This window comes from Pteronotus mesoamericanus, unplaced genomic scaffold (genome assembly GCF_021234165.1).
Source record: "Pteronotus mesoamericanus isolate MK-2021 breed Mesoamerican mustached bat unplaced genomic scaffold, CSHL_Meso_final contig_33, whole genome shotgun sequence".
Classification (NCBI taxonomy): domain Eukaryota; kingdom Metazoa; phylum Chordata; class Mammalia; order Chiroptera; family Mormoopidae; genus Pteronotus; species Pteronotus mesoamericanus.
Genome location: NW_026555135.1, coordinates 13,875,184 through 13,902,752, shown reverse-complemented (window position 1 = coordinate 13,902,752; position 27,569 = coordinate 13,875,184). Strand labels below are relative to the sequence as shown.

At 39.1% G+C, this 27,569-nt stretch overlaps 1 protein-coding gene across 1 annotated transcript in view; it reads left to right on the top strand.

Annotated features, from left to right (window-relative positions):
* Nucleotides 1-21,125, top strand: part of RAB38 (RAB38, member RAS oncogene family) — a 47,727-nt gene extending 26,602 nt beyond the window's left edge. Inside the window, exon 3 of the mRNA XM_054576171.1 lies at nt 20,390-21,125. Coding sequence (XP_054432146.1) covers nt 20,390-20,545 — 156 coding nt within the window. The 3' untranslated portion in view covers nt 20,546-21,125. The remainder of the gene's footprint in view (nt 1-20,389) is intronic.
* Nucleotides 21,126-27,569: the final 6,444 nt, after the last annotated feature.

Below are 27,569 nucleotides of genomic sequence, written 5' to 3'. Positions count from 1 at the left end.
GGTGACCTAGAATTTTCATGTAGAGGGAAAGTTTTCTGTGTTTTATTGAGTTTAGTGAGCTTTTATTATTATTATCATTTTTTTAATTGCTCTGCAAGCCAAAATATGCAACAGTTAAGTGGCTAGTTTTCTGGAAGCTGCTTGAAGAGAAGTATCACACATCGTTTCTTTTTATAGGCTTCTAGAAAATATTCACTTAGGAACATAATGTATTTATACAAACTGGAAATATGTAGATAATTATACTTGGGTATGGGTAGATAGTTATTCTAATTCATTTTTAATGGATTGAATATAGAACATCATTTTAAAAAGATTCCTTTATTTTTAAGCTCGGTATTAGACCATCTCTGATTGTTTCCATTTTTCAAATATCAAACCATGAAAAAATTTTTGGCAGTCACTGGTGTGTTCATTGCTTCAACACAATTTGTATTGAATGTCATGGTCTGTGCTTTGAACAATGTATATTGAGGCCTTTCTGAGTTCAGAGGATGTGATTAGGTGCCAGTTCTTATTCTTAAAATTTCTTACTGTTAAAATTCCATATGGGAAATAGGTATTCCAGGCTTTAGGTGTTCATCTCCGAAGAATTTGGGTAAGGTGGTATGCTGTGCCGGCACTGACTTAATTGGTCACAGCACATTTAACCCTGTATTTTTGTCTGATCTGATTAGAGCTGGCTAAACTTAGGGACATAAAAGAAAGGACCCAATCTGGGATCTAAAATTAGCAGTTAGGAGGCATCAATTAAAGGAAATGTTTAATTGTCACTATCATTTATAATTTTTTAAAAAAATTCTTAGCTGAGGGCATTTTTTCATTGCTTTATAGAGACAGCAAAAGAGAGGGGGAGGGAGAGAGAGAAACATTGATGTGAGAGAAGCATCGATTGGTTGCCTTCCATACACACCCCCACCAGGGTTAGTATGTGCCCAGACCAGGATCAGATATACAAACTAGGTATGTGCCCTCACAGGGAATCGAACCTGCAACCCTTTGGTTAAGGGATGACGCTCCAACCATCTGAGCTATACTGGCAAGGGCTGGCCATGATCATTTTATGTAATGGCCACTAGTCTATAGTACAACTATTAGAATCATTGCTCTGACAAATTCTTAATACTTTACATGAAAAATGGAATAGTTTCTTAAAGTTGAGAGTAGCTTAAGTACAAGGTTCTCAAACTCAAGCTACTCATTTGCTTAAGAATCAGTAAAAATTAATAGTAACATTTAAATTTTTTTCTTTAGTTAATTAATTCTCCAGAGGTTGTCTAGGTCTATGCTTATAATTTACTATAATATGAAGTCCAACTGCAACTAAGACATTGTAGGGAAATAGAAATAGACCCTCAGAGGACATAGCATTAGCTTTGTATGCAGGAGGGAAGGTGTTTCATGTCATTTTCTTCAATCTCTTCATTATATTTATTTCTGTAGAAATCTTTTAAGGAAAAAAACCCATGTGCCTGTCTCTCTGAATTTGAAACAGGGAGGACAGTCCTCAGGCTCTATTCTATCTTGAGCTTAATTCTGAAGCAGAGATGAGCTATGTGGCAAAGTGGAAGTGATAGAAGATGGAAAAAGCAGGTCGAGTCCTGGTTCCTTTGGGAACGAAAACATTGCCTGGGTGTAGCTGGTGCAGACCATGACTAAACGCGGTCCCTAGTCTTCACTAGTAGACCATATCTCCTGTTCTCAGACCAGGGAGTGGTTACAACAAGATTCTGCTTCTGGAGCCAGCTGTCCTCATGGCTGGATGTTTCTAGCTGTGACTTCTTTCTCAAACTTCAAATTTCCGTATTTCTCTGGACCTCCTCTGGGATATCATCACAGCAACTCTTTAAACCCCACATGTCTGAAACTGAATTCATCAGCTTTTCTGCAAACCAGACCATGTGATTTGGAGATGCCACATTCACCCAGACATCGCAGCCATGCACCCTTCCACACAGTTACTCATCCTTCACAAGCCGCTTGTTCCTGACCTCAGAAATCCCCCTAGTGAGGCTCTTCTCTGCCTCTCCAGGCCATCTCTGGCTACTTTGTCCTTCTGTTAGCCCTTCTCTCTGTCCTCCAATGATACTAACCTGCATCCAATTCCCTGTTCACATGTTGGTATTCTCCCTGCCTGGAACACGCTCCCTTCAGTTATTCACCTGTTCTCGCTCATTCTGTATGACTTGGCTCAGGCATCATTTGTGACAGACTGTCAGGGGGGCAGTCTCTCCTGTCTCTTACCACATTATGTTAAACTTCTTTCTTCATGGGTCTGACCCCTGCACTGGACTGTGAAATCCTCCTTGCCTTCTACTAGCACAGTGGCTACATGTGGGGGGTGATCACTTAGTGTTTATTGGATGGAACAGATTTGTTTGTTGCACTGCTTTCCTGAAGGACTCTTTCAGAAGATTCCTTTGCTGTATTCCTCTTTCCCCTGCCATTCGTGGGAGCATTTGTATCCTCAGAGAACTGTGTAGAAAGAGAAAAATTAATTTACTGCTGTATTTCCCAGGAGGACTCTGCAGTATGTTACTCCTTTCATCCAGAAATCTCTCTAGACACTTTGCACAACAGGGAGATCGTAGTGCAGGGGGAAGTAGAGAAGAAAAATAAAGATAAGGGAACAACCTCACTTAATTCCTTGGGCCCTAGCCTGGGAACAGTGAATTCTTTGCTTGGTAATGGTGTACGTCATCCTGGAAATCTACCGTTAGCCTATGGATCTTATTTACCTACCTTATTCCTCCTTCACACCCCAGAACCACAATTTAGCAGTTTTCTCCTCATTGAAGTTCTCATAATCTTCTTTTACATGCATTTCTTATTTGTTTTAGCTATTCTTATTTGAGCCACACACAATGGCTATATGTCTTCTTCTTCTTCTTTTTTTTTTTTTTTACTAATAATGAAATGGAATTCCAAAGAGGTATTTTACTGACTCGTGTCAGAGAAACCAGGCCTGGATTTCAGATCTAGTCCAGAGCTCTATGCAATGACAATGATTCTTGAACAGAGTTGCACATCAGGAACACCTGAGGAGCTTGTTAAAATTTCAGACACCTCGGCCCTACTCTTAGAGATGTCTGATGGGGCATAGAATGCATGCTTTTGGAAAAGAGTTTTTTGGTTATTTTCATATGTACCCTGGTTAAAATGCATTTTGTTACTTTGTTCATTAATTCACTCATTCATTCATTCACTCGTTCATCCATTCATTGATTCCTGAAGTATTCCTTGAATAACTACTGTTATTCAGGTAGTATTCAGGTAGCCACTTTTCTAAGCATTGGGGCACCAATGATAAAGAGTACAGTCTCTTCCCATTAAGAAGATCCGTCTCCTGGAAGAAAACCAACATAAATGAATAATTATAATATAGTATGGAATTCCATAAAAACTGCTGACCTCTCTGAGAGCTATGAGAGCACTCGAAGGAGAAGCTGTTACCTCTACCTGAGAGAAAGGCAGCTTCTTAACGTTTGATCATCTCTGTACCCCTGAGGATCTGAAATTCCACAATCCTATGTTCTATGTGTATCTTTGTTCTGGGCCCTCTGTTAGCTTTTTCTGTTTATGTTCTGAAAAATATTATTCCTTTGATAATTTTCTCCCCTTTATTTTCTTTGTTCTTTCTTTATGGAGCTCCTGGCTTAGTGTAGTTTCCTGAATTAAGGCTGTGTACCTACTATGCTTTTTTTCCCTTATATTTGCAGCACTTTATAATCCTTTGAGTTACTTCCCAATTTGATATTATATTTTTTAATTTCAGCAATCATAATTTTAAATTTGAAGAGCTTTCCTGTTTCAATTATTCTTTTCCATAGCATTCTATTTTTAGTTAAGAATGTAATCACTTGTATTTGGGAAGAGACTAACTAGTTTTCTAAAGTAATTTTGTCTCTTGCAATAGATATTTCATAGGAGTTATTTTAACGGTTCATTGGAGGTTGTTCCCCTTAAACATCTGATAATCCTTGGTAGAACATTCATTTTTAGGAGCTAGGACATCAAAAGTATATACTAAACTCTGTGTATATTAGTAAGCTTTTTGGTTAGTGGCTGTGTTGATTGTTGGCTAGTAGATTTCACTTTAGGTTGGTAGTCACTGGGGACTCCCAAATATCAGCTATTGGAGGGTCTTTCTTTCTACAAAAATCTTCTGTGCTGGTAGCAGGGAAGATGCCAAAGTTCGGGGGGAGGGCAGGGTGTGGTGTGGTGATCCAGTTGCCATATAGGCAGGCTTTTTGTTGACACATTTTTCAGTCTCATACCACCTACATAGGAAAATTTTTTGGTGTTTCTTGATTCTCAAGTTTTGTTTTTTTTTTTCCTTTGCTTTATTCAGAGGATACACCAGTATTTGCTTTGCGGTATAGATGCCTAGCTGCTAGTATTATGCAGGGAGGACTAAGGAAAGAGTATGGTTGCCATTCCTCGTTCTGACCTTGAACCAGTCCCCCTGATTTCAGCCACTCTCAATATGTGAGTCTTGGATTCTGTGGGAATCCTGAGCTCTCTTATTGTTCATATCTCCCTTCACATACCCTTAAATCATGCAATGTATATACCAGTAAATCCACTATTATCCTTTATTACTTTCAGATTTCTAAAAAGGTAATGAAATCTCTTGAATGCATATGCACATTTTCCCATTATTTTCGTTCTTGAGATTCTATTTTAAATACTTAGTTTCTTTGAAATTATTTTTCCAGTTCTGATAAGAAATGGAAATAAGGGTATTTTCCTCAGCCTTCCATGCTTAACTAGAAGGTGTCCATGCCCTTTGGCCTTTTGTTGATTGCCTACTTTATTTCTGAACAATCTTAGTTATTATATAATTTAATTTATTATATATTTTGAAGTAGGGTTATTTTATCCTCATTTTGTAATGTGGAAACTAAAGCACAGTAGGTCATAATTAACTTACTGAACGTCACAAGTGAGTGTCAGAACTAGGATTTTAAACTCAGGTCTGATTGGTTCTGGATCTACCTGGCACTTCCTATCTCAGCTTCTACCTTTAAAAGAAAGAAAAAGTAGCCACGTCTCTGTCTCTTCCAGGACCATTGTCAGGACCCTCTGCGAAGGGTTGCTCCCTTGGTTCAAGAGTGGTTTTGTTACTAAGACATGCTTGACTTCTTCCTCGCTATATTACTTCATATTTTTCAGTATTGATTTTGTTTGTCCCTGATTTTGTGGTCCTTTACCTTCTTTAATATGTCTTGTTTGCCATCTTTGAAACACCCTTAGATTTTTGGGTGACAGCCCTGCTTTCCCAAGGTCTTCTGTTTCATCTCTGTCTGCTTCACTGACTAGTGAGTTATTGACTCCTTAGGGGAGCCTGCGGGGATTGGGGGAAAATCAATATCCCATTAGACATAAGTCAGAAGCAGCAGCAGCAGTTCTTCAGCAGCCTGCATGCTGTCCTAACGTGTTGGGGCACTGTTTAAAAACTAGGTTAACCCGACGTGTCCAGGGATGTTCTGAAGTGATTAGATTGTCCTAGAACTATTTTGCGCAAAGCCAATGACTGAAAAATCAAGAATGGGAAATCCATTTCCTTGAACTAAATGAAGTAAAGTCATCTTCCGAGTATAATTTTGCTTATAAAGGTTTCTCCAGAGGAAGGAAGTTCTCTATTGAGAAAACTCTTGGTCACTTTGAATTTTCTAGTGCAGGCCCAGTCTTTGAGAACCACAGAGCAAGTATTTTAGCTTTCATGTTCCCCAACGTTCCCAAAATAAAGAGAGGGTGTCAGCAACAAGGTGCCTAGCATTATCCACATAATTTGTTTCAGCAAACCTTGTGTGTAAATCCTACTTTTTAATGCTACCTCAAGAAGCTCATTTGTCCCCAGAGAAGTTCCTTTGGAGACAGAATTGTTATCCTCTTGTTCATCTGGTTATAAGTTTAAGATTTTGTGTTTCAGATTTCTGTAAAGAAGGGTGGACATGAAGAGAAAAGTCAAATTATCAGAGTCTAGAGTCCTAGTGTTACCATAGTAATAGAAACCCACACTTACCCTCCAAATTATCATGTCATTATGTCTTCTTCCACCAATGCATGGACACACAGGAAAATTATATTTGAATAGTACTTCAAAATCATCTTATGATCTAAGTGCTTATTTTAGAGTTTTGTTCATTCATTCTTCAATAATCATTGAGCACCTGCCTCTGTGTGACAGCCACAGTTTTACATACCAGGGCTATACCAGTTGATAAAACAGATAAAATCACTGCTTCTTGGAGCTTGCATTGAAGTGGATGAGACATGTAATAAAATGAATAAGCATGTAATATACAGTTTGTCAGATGAGCTAAGTGCTAAGGAGAAGATTAAAGAAGGGAAGAAGTCTAGAGCTTGTGTGGCATATGTGGGTGGGATGTAGGGGGCAGTTCAATGACAGGAGGGCAATTTTAGACAAGTGACCAGGGAAGGTTCACTGTGAAGGTGTGTTATTTTTTAAATTAAAGATTTGAAGGAGGGAGACAAAAATGAGCATATAGATTACTGGGAGCAGAATGGTCCAGGAAGAGGACGTAGCACGTTCAGTGGCACTATGTCAGGAACTGACAGTGGGGCTTTAGTAGAATAATAAAGGTGAGGTCAGGGAGGTGATGGGGTCATGTTGAGTCTTTAGAGCATTTTAACAACTTTAGGTTTTCCCTTGAATAAGATGAGAAGACATTGGGTCTGATCAGAAATGTGATACAACTTGATTTAAATAATCATGCTAGCAGTTATGTTGAGCCTGTGTTATACTAGGGAAGGTTGGAAACAGGTGAGCTAGGACTCCATTGCCCTATCTAAGAAGGAAGAATTATGGGAAGTAGTCAAACTCTACATGTATTTTTGAACACAGAGAAGAGCGGGTTTCTGACAATTTGGATGAAAATAACGAGATAAATATAGGACTTAGGAATGGCATCTCAGTTTTTGGCCTGCGCAACTGAAACAGTAGACTTGACTTTTTTTGAGGTAGGGGTTCTGAGACATGAAGGAATCAGTAGAGAGACATCTGAGACTCAGTTTTGTATACAGTAGTCCTGTCCTATCCTCATAGGATATGTTTCAAGACTCCCATTGGATACCTGAAACTGTGGATAGTACTGAATCCTACACATAAGACCTTTTTTTCTCTAATAGATACTTATGGTTGGTCAATTTATAAATCAGGCAAAGTAAGAGATTAACAACAATAACTAATAATAAAATTGAACGATTATAATAATGCACTGTAATAAAAGTTACATGAATGTGGTCCTTTTCTCTCAAATATCTTATACTGTACTGACTCTTCTTGTGATGATGATGTGAGATGGTGTTATGCCTACCTGATGAGTTGAAGTGAGGTGGATGACGTAGATATTGTGATGTAGTGTTAGGCTACTATAAGTGTTACTTGAACACAAGCACTGTGATACCATGACAGTCATCTGATAACTAAGACAGCTACTAAGTAACTAATGGGTAGTAGGGTATAGACCACGGCTACCCTGAACAAAGAGATGAATCCTGGGATACGGGGCTGGGACAGTGAGATTTCCTTGCAATACTCAGGACGGCATGCAAATTAAAACATAAGTTGTTTATTTCTGGAATTTTCCATTTAATTTTTTTAGACAGTGATTAGTAACAGGTCTTTGCAACCATGGAAGGCAAAACCATGGGTAAGTGGGGGACTATTATGATGTTAAAATCTAGAAGACAACTATGAGCAGATGTTGGTAGTTGGTTGTGCCTCTGGGGTTCAGGAGAAAAGTCCAAGTGCAGGTAACAGGATCAAGGATGGATAGCTGGGCACTTCCACATTCAGACGAAAAAATAAGGCTGCAGAGAGAGCTGGTAGTAGAGGGCAAAGGTATTTTGACTTTATCCAAACTTCTGATAAAAATGAAGTTAGTTCGTATCAGAGGTTTGAGCTCCATGTCACTGCCTTAGACTCTCTTCTTGTTTAATGTAATTAAGTAATTAGTAGCCCTCAGCCACTATTTGAGCCAATTAGATTTACTTACTTTACTTTGGAGCTAACCCATAGTCACCCTGGCCACAGGATAATATGGGGGACATTATACTAAAGATAAGATGTGAAAGGTAGTCTCCTAATTGCTCAACCTGAAATCTTTATTACAAGAGCAAATGAAGTTAGTTTGTTGTGTTAACTCTGCTATTTTCTGTGTCATCTGTTAACCTTGTACCATATTTTTCAAATACTAATTTGTCTCTCCATGACAATACTTTTGCTCTGAAAAAACTCCAATATAGTACTATCATTTTCTGCCTGTAGCATTTTCTCTGGGCATGTCCTTATACTTGGTTTGAGGTCTTTGACCCCATCTGGATGAGTTCAGACCACCCCTGAATCTGTTCTTAGTTCACTTCTCTTTTCCTTCTTTTGTGTAAGTTTTTATGTATGTATGTATGTATGTATGTATTTATTTATCCTCACCCAAGAACATGTTTATATTGATTTGAGAGAGAGACAGAGACAGAGACAGAGAGAAAGAGGGGGCAGAGAGAGAGAGAGAGAACCATTGATGTGAGAGAGAAACATCCATCGATCAGTTGTCCAGTTGCCTCCCCTCTGTGCCCAACCGGGGTCAAACCTGCAACCTAGATATGTGTCCTGACTGGAAGTAGAACCTGCAAACTTTTGGTAAATAGGAGGACACTCCAGCCAACTGAGCAACCCAGCCAGGGCTGTGCATGTTATTTTTAAACCTGATCTTACATAAGACATTTTTGTAGTCAAACTGCATTCTCTTAGATCTCTTTCCTCCTTCTTCTTTGTTCGGTTACTCATGCTTGTATAGTTAGAATTTCTGCATCTGAGCTTCCTGTCCTTGTTTTTTCTCCAGATTCAATCTTACAGACTTTTTTCCATCTGTGAGAGAAACCTACATAATTTTCCATTCATTCTTACATATTTCTATTTTACAGTTCATGAAATATTTATAGATATGCTATTTCCTTCCTGTTGTCTTGGCTTGAGGGATAAGAAAAAGATGTTAGGACTTTATAAACTATTCATGGTTCAAAATTAATCACTTTTTAAATTTGTTTCATGCCTTAGAATGTGAATATTAACATAGTATATATGCCTTATGAATAGCTTAGAAAATAACCAGAATTATAAAATAGAAGATTGAAATGGTCTGTAATCAAATCACAAATTTATTCATTAACATTTTAGTCCATTTTCTTCCAATTAGAAATATGTTTGTATTAAAAAGAACTTCATCCTATCCCTTTTAAGCCATATTTATCATTAAAGTGTCAACCCATAGAACTGGCTTATTAGCTCTACACATGTATAGCTATATACACATGGTAACAGCAGAAGTAGGAAAAGAAAAAAGTAAAAGATATCCATGGTAAGAAAGGAAAGCTAAGTTGTCTTCTAAAGAATATTTAAAATGCAAGAAAGCATGCAGTTCATCTTACATGTTTCCCAGGAACAAAGTTAAGATCTTTAAAGTTACATTTGAAGCAGAAACATCCTTTATCTGGAAAAGTTACTGTCCTTTTGAATCTATTTAATTAGGTGGACTTATTAAAAAACAAGCAGAAAATCAGAACTGAGGTTAAGTCTTCAGATTCAAGAAGCCTCTTTATTTCTTTTATTTTTTTTGGAAAAACTTATTAAGCACTTACTTTACACCTTTTTGAAGAGGTGCTTTCTTTCAGGTCACATTGACTCTACTTTTCTCTTTTTGCATGTTGAATATAAAAGCCTCAACTGTCCACTTATTCTGCATATGTCAGAGTTATCGGATGCCAGTAAATATGTATCTGTTCATAATGCACAACTTTATAAACATCTTTTTCTATTCATTTCTAAAATCATAATTGTTTATGTCAGTCTAAAATATAAATACATACATCTACATGGGTGTAATGTCCATGAAGCGGTGTAGTAAACACAGCTGAGGGTTTCAGTGATTCCTCCATGGCCAGTTTTGTGCCCCTACCCCCAGTCATTCTCTTTCCACTCCCTCCTCCCAACAGATTGTCCAAATGGAAGTTACCATCTCCCACATACTCTGTCTCTCAAGGCACAGTGATTGACCAATAATGCCCACATAACCTAAGAGGGGTCTCTCCTGGTACCGTTCTCTTCTGGACTCAGAGTTGCTTTAGTTTCCAGCAGGAACATGTGACTGAGAGTCACATGTCTCACCATGAGACGCACCAGAGTCCTTCCCCAGAATTTCTCCAACCCATTTTGGGGGTAGGAGGTCTTTTTGCTTGGGTGGCAAAGCTATGAGAACGTAAGCGCAGAGGCTGTCAGCAGCTATCTCCCTCTTTCTATGCAAAAAGCTGCGGGACAGATAGCTAAATGGAAGCTGACCTGATGGTGTTTCAGAGTTTAATTTTACTTCCTAAGGTTCTTGGAATGGCCTGAGTCTTTCAGCCATTCCAACACTCCTGGGAGCTACCCTCCAGACGACCTAGGCAATTCCATGTGTTTCTGATTTTTGCCACCAAGAACTTATGGCCAATCATGTTGATAGAATGCACTTGCGGTAGTAAATGATTGCCTAAGTAAACATTCTATCCTCAAACTCTCAGTGTGAGAAATCTTTCCCATTAAGGGAGCATTATTCTTAGGACCCCCACAAGTTTAACCACATTAGTCAAGGGCTGGAGATGGTCTCAAGAGTCACCTTTAAACCTGTTTGGAAAAAGGCAGAATATAAATTCCGTTCACAGCTGAGGAAACTGATGCTAGAGAGATCTGATCTGTTTATAGTGACTAAGTTAGTTTGTAGCACCATTAGGGCTCAAACCCACATTTATCTAAAGTTGTCCTGAGTTTAAAGAAACTTCAGTATAATAGATTTTAACATAGAACAGCTCACAGTATTTTTTTGTGTGTGTGATTTTTAATTAGTATTGGTCCATTTTTCTTTCCCTTTCATAGGCCAGTTCGTTCATAAATTAATTGAGCATGTATGTGCTGCCAGACCCTGTGTAAGATGCTGGCAACACCCCAGGTACATAAAAGTGCCACTTCTGCTCTCAAGAAGTTTACTCTCTGGCGAGAGCGCACATTCCAAAAATCTTCGCAGTCATGCTTGATAACAGGTAATATAGGAGACTGCTGTGAAAGCAGCTGAGAGCTACCCAACCCAAACCAGCTCAGGTTGAGGCAGGACATTAGTCACAGGAGGTGCATCGGGGCGGATAGTGTCAGCACTTTGTCATCACCAGTCAAGCCCATTTTTCCAACTTTGTTATTAGCATTATCTCACTCTGCTCTGTTGCAATTGTATGAAAAGAAACACATGAATTTCATTTTTGGCTAGGCTCAGAAAAATGGAGAAGCGTAAAACTGGGAGTAGGGCCACCTAGGAAACAGCAAAAAACCGCAAGTATTCTGAGAAGCACTTCATAATGTCTCTATTCCCCACCTCACCCACGCCATCCACAAACACTCCCATAGGTACCGCCACAACTCCTCATCAGTAGTTGCCAAATTTTGCAAAGAGAAACACTAAACCCTGCAGTACAGACCATGAGGTTCGAGTTCTGTGATTAGAGAGGTTTATGAAACTCACTGAAACTCATTCTGTGCTTGGAGACGAGAAGGGAAAAAGGGGAACTGCCTGCTTTCCTCCAGCCTTCCTATGTCAACTTGAATCTGTCTTTTCTTGATTCACACAATTGTTGTGGGTCTTTAACCCCATCCAAGTTCTGTTGTGTTACTTTGGCTCCCTGTATGTACTTCCGCCAGGATGCTAAATCTCTTCGCCACTTGAAGCAAAAATTTCAATCGAATGCTACATTCTGTGAGCTTCTAGGATTCTGAGGAATCTTGTGGCAAAGAAATATCTTGGAATTATTTTTAACTTAGCATTTCATAACACTATTTAACTATAAGATGCCTTTTTATCCTGTACTATTTTATGAAACTTGTGCCCACTTTGAGATATGTTACTCTAAGAAGTGTGTTTATCCCTCCAAATACTCTTATATATAACTTAGTAATATTAGTGCAATGCTCTCTTGTTTCCCAAGTATTGTATTTTCTTTTCAGGGCCTATTATATGTCAACACTATTGCTGTTCACATATCTCACCTCATTTTATGCACATCGTCAACAACTTTATGTAGTTGGTATTATTTTTATCACATCATAGGTAAAGACCCTGAGGTTGGAGGAGGGGTTATGGTGACTTCCCAGAAGGTCACACAGCCAGCAATTGGCAGAGCCAGGATAGTTCTTAGTCCTTCTACTGCACCTTTCCTCTTAAATAATCAAATGCACAAATAATAAAAATTCAAGATAACCAGAAGATTCAGAAGCTGGGAAATGTACCTGAATTATATCTAAAAGTTCAAAGCACAATAAAATGAAATCCTTGTGAATCAGTTAGAGATCAGTAGCCAAATACTTGAATTATCAGGGAAATAACTTCATAAATTATATAATTGTCTAACCACTCTGTCATACACCTGAAACTAATGGAAAATAATATTGAATATGAACTATAATTGAAAAACAATATATTTTAAAAAAATCTTTAAAATTAGAAAAATAATTTTTTTAAAAACCCAGATGAGCTCTGTTTGCTCTGGATAGGCAGGGGATCTATGGATAGAGATGGCATAAGAGTAACCTAAGCTGAGCACCTTGAAGGAATGGCCTGTGGTTTATTTAGTTCAGCTGGAAGCCAGCCAAGTTAGGGGAGCCGGTGGAGATAAGACGGGAAAACTAAGTTGGGGCCATATTGGTTGGTCCTCAGGTTAGTGGTCCAGACTGAATCTGAGTAAGCCAACAAAGTCTTTTTGAACTGGAAATTGGGGATGAGATAAGACTGCAGTTACACTTAAATTAGAGCAGTCAGGAGATAGCCTAGAAAGAATATGTAGGATGATTGCCATTGGAAGCAAACGGAGCCATGGGATCGGAGAAGAGACTACGCAAGACCTGACCTCGGATAAAACGTTGCAGTGACAGTGAGAAGGGAACACGTCACCATCATTATCTCTAAACAGAAGCCAGGACAGGCCTGGACTAGTAAGATCATCACCTAAGAGCTTACTCCATAACATATTAAAACAAAGAGTATACAGACTGATGAATGGTTCCTGATCCTCAGAAGATGCTCAATGACTATTTGCTGAATAATGAATTATTTCACTTAGCTACTATTTCAATATTGCATGATAAGAACTTCAAATTGATGCATCACCTTTTTTTGCTATCAAAAGTTGGTAGAATGGGAAAAAAAAAAGGATACTGTTATTCCACATTGGGAAGAAGTAAATTTTATAGCACATGCTAATGAGGCTGCTCAGGCTAAGAATGACTTGTTATCTGACTGTGGTATTGAGGAGTTAGACATCAGAGATTTTTGGCATGCAGAAGCAGACTTAAGTTCTAGGGTCAGAGGCCAAAGTTCTGGTAGTTAGCTGGTATCATGACATTCCAAATTCAGAAAGGTGGTGTAAATGTGGATTTGTTCTTTTATCAAAACATCCCCTTTTGCACATAGTTCTTTTTCCTGTATGTTTTCACTCAAGCAACATTTCTATAACAAGGGCAGCAGAGTTTAATTTATGCTGTCTGGTAAGTGCCAGGGAGCATGGAATATACAGGTCATAGTGCTGAGAGAAGACTGCTCAGAAGAGGTAATGTTTCTAGAAACAGAGGTGTGCAAGCAGCAAGAACTAAGAGGGAGCCTGTGTAATGCCAGACAAGTCACTTTCCTTTGTTGCCTTAATTTGCTGATGTGTCAAAAGAGAGCCATTTGAATGAATGATATCTCATTTCCATCCTTGTTTACTATTGGGAGGCTCTGTATAAGCTGATGGACATTTCATGGCTGAAGCGGGGTACTAGAGGCTGCTAGAGTGAGGGCGTAGAGATAAGGGAAGAGAGCTATAAGACAGAAGGCCCTGCGGCTGTGGGAAAGAGAGGAGCAAAAGGGTTCGAAATGGATGTTGACACCTAGTGCCTAGAGGACAGGGACTGAAGTAGGACTATGGTGAGGATGAGAGCGGCATTGTAAAAGGGACACAAACTTAGGAGCTGATTTTTTTTTGTGAACTTTTCTCATCTTTCCCCATATCTCCATGCTGACAATGTGACTCTGTCCTGTGTTGAAATCAGTGACAATATGCTTCTTCCCAGTGTACGTTACATAGACTAAAGTCTGGGAACTTCCAGAGAGCCGGGCATCATTAGGACCTGTTTGTATGAATCATATTCTTCACTTCCTCCTTGCATGGACTTGCATGCAAAACCATGGACTTGGGCTCAGGCAGACTTTCACTTGGGTGTTAACAAATTGTTGGCCAGAGACTCTGAGAAGCCAGCAAGGAGAAGAAAAAGAGAGAATCTTGAAGCTTTGGGGATTGAAGTTGCAAGTCAAATTCTGCTCCTTACTGAGACCTTCATGTCATTTAACCTCTTTGAACCTCACTTTTCTCATCTGTGAAAAGAGGGCAGCACCTCCCACCTCAGCTTTATTATGAAGATTAAATAAGATGCTGCCCTCTGAGAACAATTTCCGAGGTTTACAGCTTAGGTTGGAGGTACCTCAGTAGAAGTTCATGATTGCAGAGGGAGGAAGCAGTCACCCAAAGGAAGTGAGGAGTGGCATTAGGAATCTGGGGAAGTGCTAAGCAGACAAAAATACAGATATCCACTATGCTCACCCATGTTAGATATGAACTAAAGTAAATGAAAACTGGCAAAACATTTGACACTTTTGTGCTCAATAAACAAATGGTGAATTTTAGAGTAAGGATTTTAAAACCCCTGTTCTGTGTAAGACTTCCTACAGTGGTGTTATCAAGCGGGCCATCTGCTCTAATTAAAATTGCACAGGGCTGAGGAATTTAGTACCCTAACCTGGGAGCCTCCTGTACACTGGTGTTTTGTTTGAGGCTGATGTATTTGGAAAGATTAAGGGAGGATGAATTCTTCGCCAGCTTTTAACTAGGCAGATGTGAAGGTTTTCTGCTAGAATATTTTTGCTCTCTGGCATCAGGGGTCAGAGATTAAATAATTTGACACCAGACAGATGTTCTAAAGAACTAATTAAAAAACTGACAATTACCCAAGACCTAAGATAGTTAGATTTATATGCCTTTATCTACAGGAAGATAAATATCAGTGCAGCTTAAAATCACTGTATTAAATGATATTTTCAGAAAGTTTACAATTGAATATAAAAGAGCGCCTTTAAAGATATTATTAATTATGCAGACGGGTCTCAAACCTGACTGTACATTTTAAGAAGGGGAGAATCTTTTTTAAAAATACCCATACCGTGCCCCATTCCAGATAAACTATAACAATGTCTGGGAGGAGAGCCCTGGTAACTTTTTTTTAACTCTCCTAGAGAGTTGAATATGCAGCCAGGATTGAGACCTACTGATTTATAAACAAAATTTATTTTAATAGCTGTTTTAGTCCTGGGAGACACTGAAGGTATGTGGGAGCTGGACAGGAAGTGGAATCAGGCCAAGCTTGGTTAGAATGACAGATTGAGCATGATCTTGTTCCGCTCTGGGTAAATTACATAATTTTTGTTAAAGGTTAAAGTCTCCTTTCCTTTAAATTATGGCTATTCACTCTTTAGCACATTTTTGTGACAGTTGATTGTGAACATAATTTTGTAAGTAGAGCACCTGCTATATGCCCAGCATAGACACTCAATAATAACTGGTGGTTACCAACATTTGTTTTTACTAAAATGCTTTATTAGAAACTTCAAAGCCTGTTTCTCAGGTATGCTTATTGATATAAATGAGAAGATTCTGAGCAGAGGCACAAAGATGAGCACACATCAACCTAAGGCAATCAGCACAATAGACCATCTTGTTATGTTGCAAGTATGTAAATAAATCACAGTCAGATTCGGTCTAAGTGTACCTCTCCTGGAAGTCATAGAATTTATGAATTTCCTTTTTAGCAAAAAATGCTCTTGGAGATGTTAATACTTCCTAGAATAAACGCAAATAAAAGTTCCCAGTTAGTATTTTGCACTTAAGTTATCAGTTCTATTTCTTTACAATGACCTAGAAACTAAGCATTTGGCTGTGTCTCTACTTGGGTACCAAGAAGCTCAGTCAAAACTACAAGGTCTGTCCAGAAGGTATCCAGCCATGTAATATGAAAAAATGGAGAAGATACGAGAGAAAAGAAACATTGTACAGAGGATGGTGACACCTCAGTCCCCTTCAATGTAGGCACCTTGGGACCTCACACAGTTCTCCCAACTGCCGTCAGCTACTGTGATGTGTTTTTTTTTCCTGAATCTCATTGACCACCTGAAGTCTCTTCCCTTTCAAAGGTGATTTTAGTTTTGGGAAGAACAGAAGTCACAGGGTGCCAAATCTGGGCTGTAGCAGGGCTGAGTCACCTGGGTGATTGGATGTTTTGTCAAAAATCTCTGCATGAGGCATGATGCATGGGCAGCTGCATTGCCATGAAGAAGCTGCCTATCACCAGTTGCCCATAGCTGAGGCCTTCTGAATCATCTGAATAGTTTCTGAAGAGGAATATTTAAGCTTAACACAAAATTTGATGCAGATCCATTGCTCTTCTTGCTCAGTCATTTTAAATGTGATGATCACACAGTACACGTGCTCAGTCATTTTGACTGTGTTGATCGCACAATACATGTGCTCACTTAATGACGTCTACCATCCCCCCTGATTAGTACAATGAAGTTGTCTATTCACACATGTGATTTCCAGTCCACTCTCCTTGGCTGCCAGGTTACATCGGTGTTGCACAAATCATTCTTGTTATATTAACACTGGCTGGACTATTTTCTAGAGGGACCTCATCAGCATAATTGCCCAAGAGGTCTGAACCTGTGGTTCTATCAGGCAGGGTTTGGTGAACCATGCTGGCCTTGGACAGAAGGGGAGTGGGAAGATTGCTTTGTATTGCTCTTCCCTCTTCTAGTCTAGGCCTTGGCTGTGACTTCAGTGGTGTGTAGAAGGACCAGCAATAGAAACCAGCCTTGCCTGAGGCTCTGACTGCACACTCCTGCTTATTTATGCTGGAAACATGTGCCTTGCCCATGCTGTTCCTTTACTTATTTGGGGAAATATTTTCTTGAAGGAGCTGAGACAGGGTCTGGCTTAAAGCTTGTGCTCTAAATACTGCACACCTTGCTTTCTGTAGTAAGCATACAGTAAATATTGGTGTCTACTCTTCTCACTGGGCTCACACCTGGTCCTACCACTTCCTATTGTGTGTCTTGGGTCCAGGCACTTACCTCTTCAAAAATCTAAGTGTCCTCAGCTGCAAAATGAAGGAACAGAATACACACATCATGTTCTCCTGATGATTAAAAGAGAAACATATATAGATAACATTTATTGAATGTGTACTCTATGCCCTTATCTAAATATTTGTCTAAGCATTTCACATATGCTAAGTGTTAACCTTAACTTACAGTCACCTATAAAGTAAATATTTTAATTCCCTTTTCACATGTGAGGAAACTGAGGCAGGAATGGTAAAGGAATTTTTCCAAGGTCATACACCCAGAAAGTAGGGGCAGTAAGGTAAGAGTTTGGCTTCAGGCCTGTGCTCTAAACACTATATACCATACTTTTTTGTGGATTATATGTGTTAAATATAATGGAATATAATGGGTTTGTTTTTCTTTCTGGCTTCTCTTGAAATCTCTAATCTGAAAAAGTTTTGCCACAGCAATTGGCACCATAGTACACATCATAGGTGTTTACTAAATACGTACTGATTAAGTGATAAGACAGAGGGCTAAGCATCTGTATAGTTTTGTCTAGTAATGGATTTGTATTGTATTGTGTTTATTGATACTTCACCTGCAAAACAACCTCAATGACTCTACCTGGCTAACTTAGCATTCAAGCTTCTATAGTGATCTGGCTTAGGATGCCATCTCCAACTTTATTATGCCCTTGCTGTTTATATAAACCTTGCTGGTGTATAAGCTCAGTTAAGGACAGGACTTATTTTATGTGTTTATCTGTGTATGTCAAGTACTCAGTGGGAATCTAAATAATATTAATTGAATGAATGAATGTGGCTCAGTCACCATGAACTGTCACTTTGTTCCTCTCTGCAACCTAAAAGCAGGCACTGCCACTGCTTGGCTGTGATGGGACTAGACATGGTCCCATGTCCTACTCCTGTTACCAACTAACCTTTACTCAGTGTGTTAACTTCACAAAGTTCACAAACAATGTCATCAGTTTCATCTCACCTTTTACTAAAATGATCTGGCGAGGCTGCCACTAATTGGACTCAGGTTTTAGTTGGTTTTCTCATAATGATGATGGATTTTCATTGATTTGTCCACACCAGTATTTCACTATCCTCATTATTAGATTTTGCCACTTTGCATATTAATGAAAGAAAACCCCATTTGACTGGCATATTAATATATGAGTGGGGGTTTAAAAATATGACTGCCTAATCTAACTTACATTGAAGGAGGGCCCTTTTTAATGCTTGAAACTAGATTTCCCTCTCATAGAAGCATGTTTTTCTTCTAATATGTGGAGGAGAAAAGAACTAAGATTTATTAAGCATCTATTAGGCCTAATGTTGTGGTAAAAACTTTTATTTGTTCTTGTACTTGATCTTCAAAACAATCCTGAAAAGGAGTATAGCTTAAGAGCCAGGCTCTGATGTCTAAAAGACTGGGTCCAAGTTCTTGCCCTCCAGCCCCGCCACTGAGTAATCTTGGGGGAAGTCTCGTAATCTCTCTAAACTTCAGTTTTATTCTCTGCAAACAGATGTGATGATATCCCATGTCTGGCATTTGGGAAGGGATTTTATTGCCTCCTTCCCCAACACACAAACAATATTGAAATGGGAACCAAAATATTGTTTTAGTAATGGCTTGATAAGCACCCCATCACCACCCAGATGTGGGACTTATTTAGGGAGATCTGCTGGCCCAGAAAGCCAAGGTCTGGAAGGCTGAGTAAGGCTACATATACACCCATACTTTCCTTGAATCTGAGACATTAGAGGACCTGCATCTGTCTTCCGATTGGTCACGTGAACAAGTGGCTGGATTCAAGAGCAAAGCATTGAGCTGGGTGTGTCCCTATCTTGGTCAGATTACTGCCCCAAGCATGTAGTTCAAGTGTGACCCTGGGAACAACACCAGGATGAGGAGGGGTGGTAGAAGGCATGCCAAGCATGGGCAGCGACTTGAAGGCATAGCAACCTGCACTGCAGAGAAGAGGGCAGGATAAGCTGGCCTTTACGGACTGACTTCCGCAGCGTGAGGCACATACTTGAGCTGAAGGTAGACAGGCCCCTTCCCACCGCTCCCCAACAACAGCAACAAAATCAGTAAGAAGAGAAAACAAATCTTGGGATTAAAAAAGATTATGTATATAAAGTGCTTAGAACTTTCACACTGTGGAAGCTATGATCACTACACTGGTAAAGAGATGCAATTTTTTATAACTATTATCATCAAGATGATTGTATAGATGAAGAAAGGGGAGGCTCAGAGACATGAATTCTGGTTTCATATGCAAACCAATAAGAACAGCACAAACAAGCACAAAAGCAACCCGAACTTTACCTTGTTTTAGACTTAGTAACTGCCAGGAACATTTTTATTATGACCCTATAAATGGAGGAAAATAACCAGGTTGTTGTCTGAAACTTGAAGTTACCATAAGCTTTCATGGCAGGTGAACTCAGGGTTGAGCTTGAAGAGTAGGGAACAGGGCAATGAATATTTTCATCTAATGCGATTAGGCATTAACCATAAATACCATTGGAAACCATCACTATCTCTTACATTTTCCATGTGCTATGATTTCATGCAGTGATCTCGAAATAGATCAACAATTATGACAATACATATAAAAATTAGGAATAAGTAGTTACACTTCAAATTGAACAGCAAGGTTTTATAGCAAAGCAATTTGACAAGGAAGCCCTTACCTCTTTACATTGAATATGAGGAAATGCATCAGAGAAGTTCTAAAAATTGTTATAAAAACAGTCAAATTTGATGTTACAGAAGATCAAAATTTTGTGTTTAGTTCCCTGGAAGTATTTTACAATATTATGCTATAGTGTAAGAGTATGTGAAAAATAAGAAAATTGCCCTCTAATTTAAATTCAGCCTACTAAGTGAGCCTACAAAACACTATTCATACTATGTGACAAAACAAAATAAATACTTTTACTTCTGTGAAGGACTAAAATAGTGAAGTTCTTTGAAAGAAAAATTAAAGTAAAGGGACTATAAAGGGGATTCATGGGCAGGATGTAGGAAGGGATATTTAAATGAATTGCCGAAAATGTTTCCCTTCTGTCTGCTAAAGGTTTCTGCTCCTCCATTATTTAGAACATTGAATAAGCAAAGCTCTTTTGTCCCCCAACCTTTAGGAAAACATCAATATCGATGAAGCCTCCAGGTGCCTGGTGAAGCACATCCTGGCCAATGAGTGTGACCTGATGGAGTCCATCGAGCCGGACACCGTGAAGCCACATCTCACACCACCCAGGGCCATCAGCTGCTCCGGCTGTGCCAAATCTTACTAGGCCTCTTGGCTGGCCTAGGGGGGAAGTAATCCCGTCATCTCATAAATCGTGCCACGGTTGTTACCATGTTGGGTAAATGTCATGATAGGAACACACATGTGTAAGCCAAAGACTTGTGCCTATGTCTTTCCTATAAGAGAGAAATAGCGAATGCTCTTTTTATGTGTTATTTTGCCCGCATCAGCTCCGTGTTTACAACCTTTTAAAATATTTAGTCTGTTAAAGAAAATTCTGTTTTGTAGCTGACCACAGATCTGCAGGGCCAGAGTGATCCTGTGATTTGCCTCTTTGAATCAGCCAAGCTCTCAGGTTTTAAAAGAGAAAGGGGAGAAGACAGATTTGCTGGCAAGCACTGGCTTTTGCTTTGACTCTGGTGTCTCTCCAAATTTTAACGCATTCTCTGCTTCTCTGACAGACCTTCTAAATAGAAATGGTATTTTCTCCAGAGATGACCTCCATTCTCAACAGACCTGAGAGTTACCTCTGAGTTAGCTCTTCAGAGTCTATACAGGCTTCCTGTGCTTTTGTTGCTTCTCTTGTCACTTGCCACATGCGCTGAATGTTGGTTTAACTGAAAAATGTTTAAAAGAAGATCTGCCTGCTCTCCATGCCTTTTTGTCAGCCTTCTCTGACTCATGCTGTGGGACTCTGTAATATACATTGTATATATTTTCACAAGTGAAAAATAAAACATTAACAGATGCTGTTTCCGTATTTCTGAAAGTGTTTCCAGTTTCTTAGTATTGTGAAATTTTTTTTTCACTGGGTAGCCATGGTTCTCAAGACTCATTTCTAAAATTCTCGTTCAAAAAAGGAGATGGGAAATTGCGCATTTAAGGGAACTGCTGGGCACTATTAAAACTGAGACGAGTCTATTCCATCTGCATCTACTGTTGACATTGACATTTAGGCCAAGAAAGTAGGTAGTGTATACAAATCTCTTCAGTTAAGCGGAGAAATATATCCTTATATATTCTGATCAGGAAAGGTGCCAGACCAATCAACACACACAAAAAAACAACTAAAATATGCATGGTGACATCTTGCTTTATACAATGGCTGTGGAGCTGATAAACTGCAGATAGCTACTCCTTTTTAAGGGCATTATTTTTCATTGATGTTCATAGTATACTCTTAGGAGCTTTATCTTTTGTAACAGATGTTTTGGCATGTCCTACCCAAGTTATTTTGGCATTCACTTTCCATAAGCACCAACCACATAGCTTCCTATTACAAGCCGTTTTGACCCTTTCCCTTAGGGCATTCTCTGATCTCTGGGGCACTTGGCCCCCGAGGCAGGCAAACCAGAAGTGCCAGGGGTTTCCTGTGCCCAGGAGCAGCCCTTAGCTGATGATAGCAGTAATTGGGGGCTAAATACCCTAGGTTCTTTGTCCCTCAGGAAACACAATTGCACAGCAGGTGCTATGCAATGTCTCAGAACTTCCTAGTGGTATTAAGTCCCTGGTTCTCACAGGGGAAAACTTTCATCCAACTCATCCTTTAATAGCTTCCCCACTCCTCTCTGGTGCTTCCTGAGTTCACTTCCAAAATAAACTACTTTCTCTCAAATCCTTATTTCAGGGCCTTATGGAGGAACATAAGCCCAGCCTAAGTTACTGGGACAGAGGTGGCCTAGGAAGCAGTTCCTCAAACCAGCTTCTTGAAATGAATCATTCACCACCTGGGTGGTAGCCCAAACCCCTTTCCTGGTGCATAATGTGGTGGGGCTAATCCCTGGCAAGATGGAGCACCATAATTACTAAGACTCCTATCAGAGATAGAACATAGGTGGAGGGAAATTCTATTGCTCTTGTGTTTGAAATATACAGGATTATAGAGTTAGTTAACCTCTATAAAAATTCTGTAGGAAAACAAAAATTATAGACCTTGTCAGCCAATATTCAATTCAGGATTTAATGTGAACACTTGAAGACCTCCAACCAGCAATGAAAATAATCCTCCTTTCCTTTAGCTACAGGATAGACCATGCTGAAAATCCAGCCTAAGGTATGACTTTAGGAGAAGCAGAGTTATAAGGAGGCTGAATTCATAAAGATAGCAAGTCTCCTCCACTAAAATCAGGATCCCTATCAGGAAGGATTCAGACACTAAAATGTAGGAAAAGGTATTTGGGTAGATCCTTTTGAGAGTCTTGAACTCAGAGATTCTTCTGAAACCCTGGCCCAGAAAAAGAGGCCCTTTTTCCAATGGAAGAACAGCCCATTGACTCTTAAGAGCCCCACCTCAGTAGGATGTGTTATAGGTGGTGCTTTAACTTCGTAAGTTCTGTTCCCATCTCCCCTCACTGCTTCTGGATAAATAATTAGAGTCAATTGTCAGTATGACCTGAGCAGAAAGGTATGATCTATGTTACAGGATGAAATGGATTATTAATCAAATGAACTATAGAACTTGGCTAGTAAGTACTAACAGGACTCTGAGAATATTCTAAGAAATTGGTCTTGAGATGCTGGATCAGGGAGGGCAGAATGTAAGACCAAATAATATTAAGTACACAATCTATGTCTATGAAAGTGCTCTTTCATGAGTTAATTTTAAACATTCTGGCAAGTACACCTGGAACTGATCCCAATGTGCTACTGGAATAGCTATTTAAATCTTGGAAACAATGTTGGCTTAAAATAAATGATGTTGAGATGCCAGAACTACTACAAAGTATTAGAGAAGAGCTCCAAGGTCTTGGAGAGGTGGGCATGTTATAATGTATTTATTTTGTGATGCCAGAGAAACTACCAGCTAATTATGTTCCCCAGGAGAGCCCAAAAGACACTCCCTTTACTGAAGCAATAAGAAATGTCCCAAAAAGAAGGACACAGCATCCATGAGAAGCTCAGTGCTGGCTGGTCTCTGTAGACCAGGTTTGAGATAGTAACTATGTTGCTGTTTTTCACTTGGAATGACACTGTACATCAGGCATCTCTGCCCCACACTGGAAGAAGAAGAGTTGTCTTGTGTCACACATTAAATATATTGCAACACGTAATCACAAAAAATCTCATTACATTTTAAGTAAGTTGACGATTTTGTGTTGGGCCACATTCACAGCCATCCTGGGCTGTATGTGGCCTGTGGGACACAGGTTGGACACCCCTGCCAGGTTAAGGCTTATGATGAGGCACTGCTATTAAGTGCTCTTAGGATATTTAGTTCTGTGTCCTGGATAGCTAGCTCCGAAAGTGGAAGTAGGAGTGAAGCCTTCCCACTATCACTTTTAATAATCCACTTAAAAAGTGAGCTTCCTCTTTTTACAACTTCAGGATGTACAGAGTTAGAAGTTTTGAAGCTTCTACCAGGGGACACAGTAAGGGTTCCATTAAAACTACAGCTTCAGATGCTCCTGATTATTTTTGGCTCCACCTGCGCACAGGCCAGGACTCAGAGAAGGCAGTTACTCTGCAGGCAAGGGTAGTTCATCCTGGTTACCAAGAGGACATAGGGTGGCTACGCAGTAGTGGAGCTGGGAGGAGTCTGTCTGAAAACCGTGGGACTCGGTGGGATGCTCTTGATGCTTCCATGGAGCGATAGCTAAACTAAACTAGGCGATAACTGAAAGGGCAATTGCAGCGACAACATCTAGGAGGATATGTAATTGGGTTAGGAGGACAGGTAACCTGAGGCTACGAGTCTCAGGTTAGAAGACTATCCCTGAGACTAGAAGCAGGTTATTCAAGAGACTGGAAGTGGGATAGGATGGTAATGATGAATATCAATTATGGTCTCAATATTAAGTACCACAGTGGAGACTAGCTTGTACCACCAAACCCCTGCTTGTAACTTTCTCTCTTTTTCCTCCTTCCCCCCAGTGATTTACTTAAAAATATTAGTAAAAGCACAGAATGAACTAGTCCAAGGTGTGGATTAGACAGTAGCAGAGGAAAGGCCTGTACTCCCTCAGCATAGGGCTAAAAGCTTTATCTGGCTGCATGGAGTGTATTAGTCTTGCATGCTTGGCAGGTCAGAGTGCTATACAGTTAACACCTCCAAGAAATTTCATCTAAAACGGACATAAATTGATAGATAAATAGTCGAGCTTCCTCACCTCTCAGGAGGGATAAATCCATGGCTTGCTCTATACACTCTCTCAGAGGGCCCCAGTGGGACTGAGGCAAATCCGCACACAGTGGCACCTGCTCGTTAGCACAATCTTCTTAGCTCCCTTTCCTTCCCTATCTCCCTTCTCTACTCTACCAGGGCTTCCAAGGGTCACCTCCCAATTAAGATATTTTCATTTCTGAGTGAGATTCAACTGCTAGTAGTACTTAAAGCACCGGGGCATCCAAACAATAACTTTCATTACAATGGGATCTCTAATCTATTTTTTCCCTAAATATCCACTAAAATGTGGTTCTTATATATGTATTATAAGATGAGAACTAAGTGTCTTCTAACCCTCATCCACTCCATAAAATTGTTTATACAGTCTTCAAAATGAATATGCATTGATTCACTGATCATTTTACTGCCTCACCAGATATTTGTTGAACAATTACTATGTTCCCAACACTTGCTAGAAACTGTAGTGGAGATAAAAATAACTAAGTCATGTTCTCAGGTCTTAAGGTATTATGCTCAGAAAGGGTTCAAATATGTAAACAATTCACCAAGTATCAAGAGAGAAGTCAAATGACCAAACCAAGGGATCTCTTCTGAAAACAATTTGCTTCTAAATGCAGAGACTGCAGCTCCAATCTTGTTTGAGGGAAATAGAATATGCTGCTACCATTCTCTTCCTATGATCCTAACACTGACCTAGCCACAGTAGAATGTTTCACTCAGCTGACTCTTCTGGCTGTTTGCAATATTCTTTTTCTTTTTGGTCCTGGAAATTCTATTAATTCTTCAAGGATCAGCACAATGGCACAATCTCGGTAGGTAATTCAAATTGCTTTTTACAGTATTTTATGAAAAATTATAATTTAATTTATTTAATTAAATTTATTCAGGTGACATTGGTTAACAAGATTGTATAGGTTTGAAGTGTACATACATGCTCGGTATATTGCATTTTGTTTCCCCCACCCAAAGTCAAATAATCTACAGTCACCGTATATTTGGCTCCTTTTATCCTTTACTATCCCCTAACCCCTGGCCTCTGGTAACTACCATACTGTTGTCTGTGTCTCTGGTTTTTGTTTGTTTATTCTTCTTGTTTGTTCATTTATTACTTTCAGTTTTATGTCTCACATATGAGTGATCATATGCTTCTTTGTTTTTTATGACTGACATTTTGCTTAGCATGATATCCTCAGGGTCCATCCATATTGTGCAGATGGCAGTATTTCATCTTTTCTATGGCTCAGTAGTAATCCATTGTATATATGTACTGCATCTTCTTTATCCAATCATATATTGAAGGATGCTTTGTTGTTTCCATGTCTTGGCCACCATGAATAATGCTGCAATGAACATAAAAAATTGAAAACATTTATTCTCAAAGATATGTGCACAGCTTTTGATTGAATCCATCATCACACATTCACATTCTGCATTCCAGTGAGATATCAACTGTTATTTATAGAGCACATACTATGTGACAGTCACTGATATCTTTAGCCCTATCTTTATTATGTCATTTAATCTCCATGACCCTACATGAAAGTACTCATCTCCTCATTTTCATATGAAAAAAATGCGAAGATATCGAGCAACTTAGCAAAGCTCACGTGTTTGACTTGTAAAGGATTCAGACCCAGCCAGACTAATTCTAATCTCTATGCTAAACCATTAGGCTAAATTGTCTCCTCTTAGATGTCTGGAAGATGCAATGTTCCAAAAGCAGAGCACAGTACTCAACCCAGAAAATGATGGTAGAATTTACCATGCACTGCTAGGCATTTCTCTTAACTAATGTGAGAGCTGGTGTTTGTCATGAATAATATTATAAAACACAGTATAGTGCTCAAAACACAGCAAGTAATTAATGAATGTGGTTATTACGATACTATTGTCTGCTTAGTTATTTATTAAAGTAATGGAAACAACACTATTATATACAAATGATAGATGTTTTTGGAGGTGTCAAAGGCCAAATCTATAGAGATAGAACAATGAGTGGCTACCTTGGCCCGAGTGGATTAGGGGGTGACTGCTAAATGGTATGAGCTCCTTTTAAGGGGCGATGAAAATGTTCTAAAATTGATTGCAGTGATGTTTGCATAACACTGTGAATGCAAAACCCATTTGAAGGTATATTTTAAATGGGTGAAATATATATTATGCAAATAGATAATAATAAAACTGTGGCAAGAAAAAAGTGGAGACACAGAAGGAATCAGTACGAGTATTTTTGTTTCCCCCAATGCATTATTTTAGCCCCACTATGGAGTGCGGTCCTGGTGTTATTCCATAGGAAGGAGTCTTCGGAAGTACCTTTTTACCACTACTGTCATTTCCTTAGTTACTCATCAATTCTGAATTCATGACTTGCTTTCAGATATTGGAAATAGTGTAAAATATATGTTTAAATTCATCTTAATCTGTGCTGTTTCTGTATGAAAATACCCTTGGATTTATGGGCTCCCCAAGCACGAGAAAATTCTCCAATATTGGAAGAGAGAAGAGCCTGCGAAATCCCAATGAAAAGGGCAGAATCTCTGATGGACTGAGTCTATAACTCTCCAACATGAAGATGAAGTGCCTCTGGGAAATGTGTACAGAGTTTCACTGCAGTGATGAGTCTGGAAATTTCCATTTCAGAAACTCTACTTATTTTGTTCAACTTGCTTGATCTTCAGAATCAATACCAATATTAGTGCTATTACTACTCAGGTAGAGGCCTTAGCATGTTCCTAAGTGCAATGAACTTACTGAAGCTATAATGGTAAACATAAGATTCTAAAATTCAAAAGCCCAACTGGCCCAGATTATACTTTCTATAGACAAAAATTTTCTTTCAAAAGAGCTTAATGAAGCCTTATGAAAGTATTTTTGTTACAAATTTTAAACATCAAAGAGCTGCTATTACTTGTAATACAATACAATGTTTTCTATTTTGTCTCGAAAT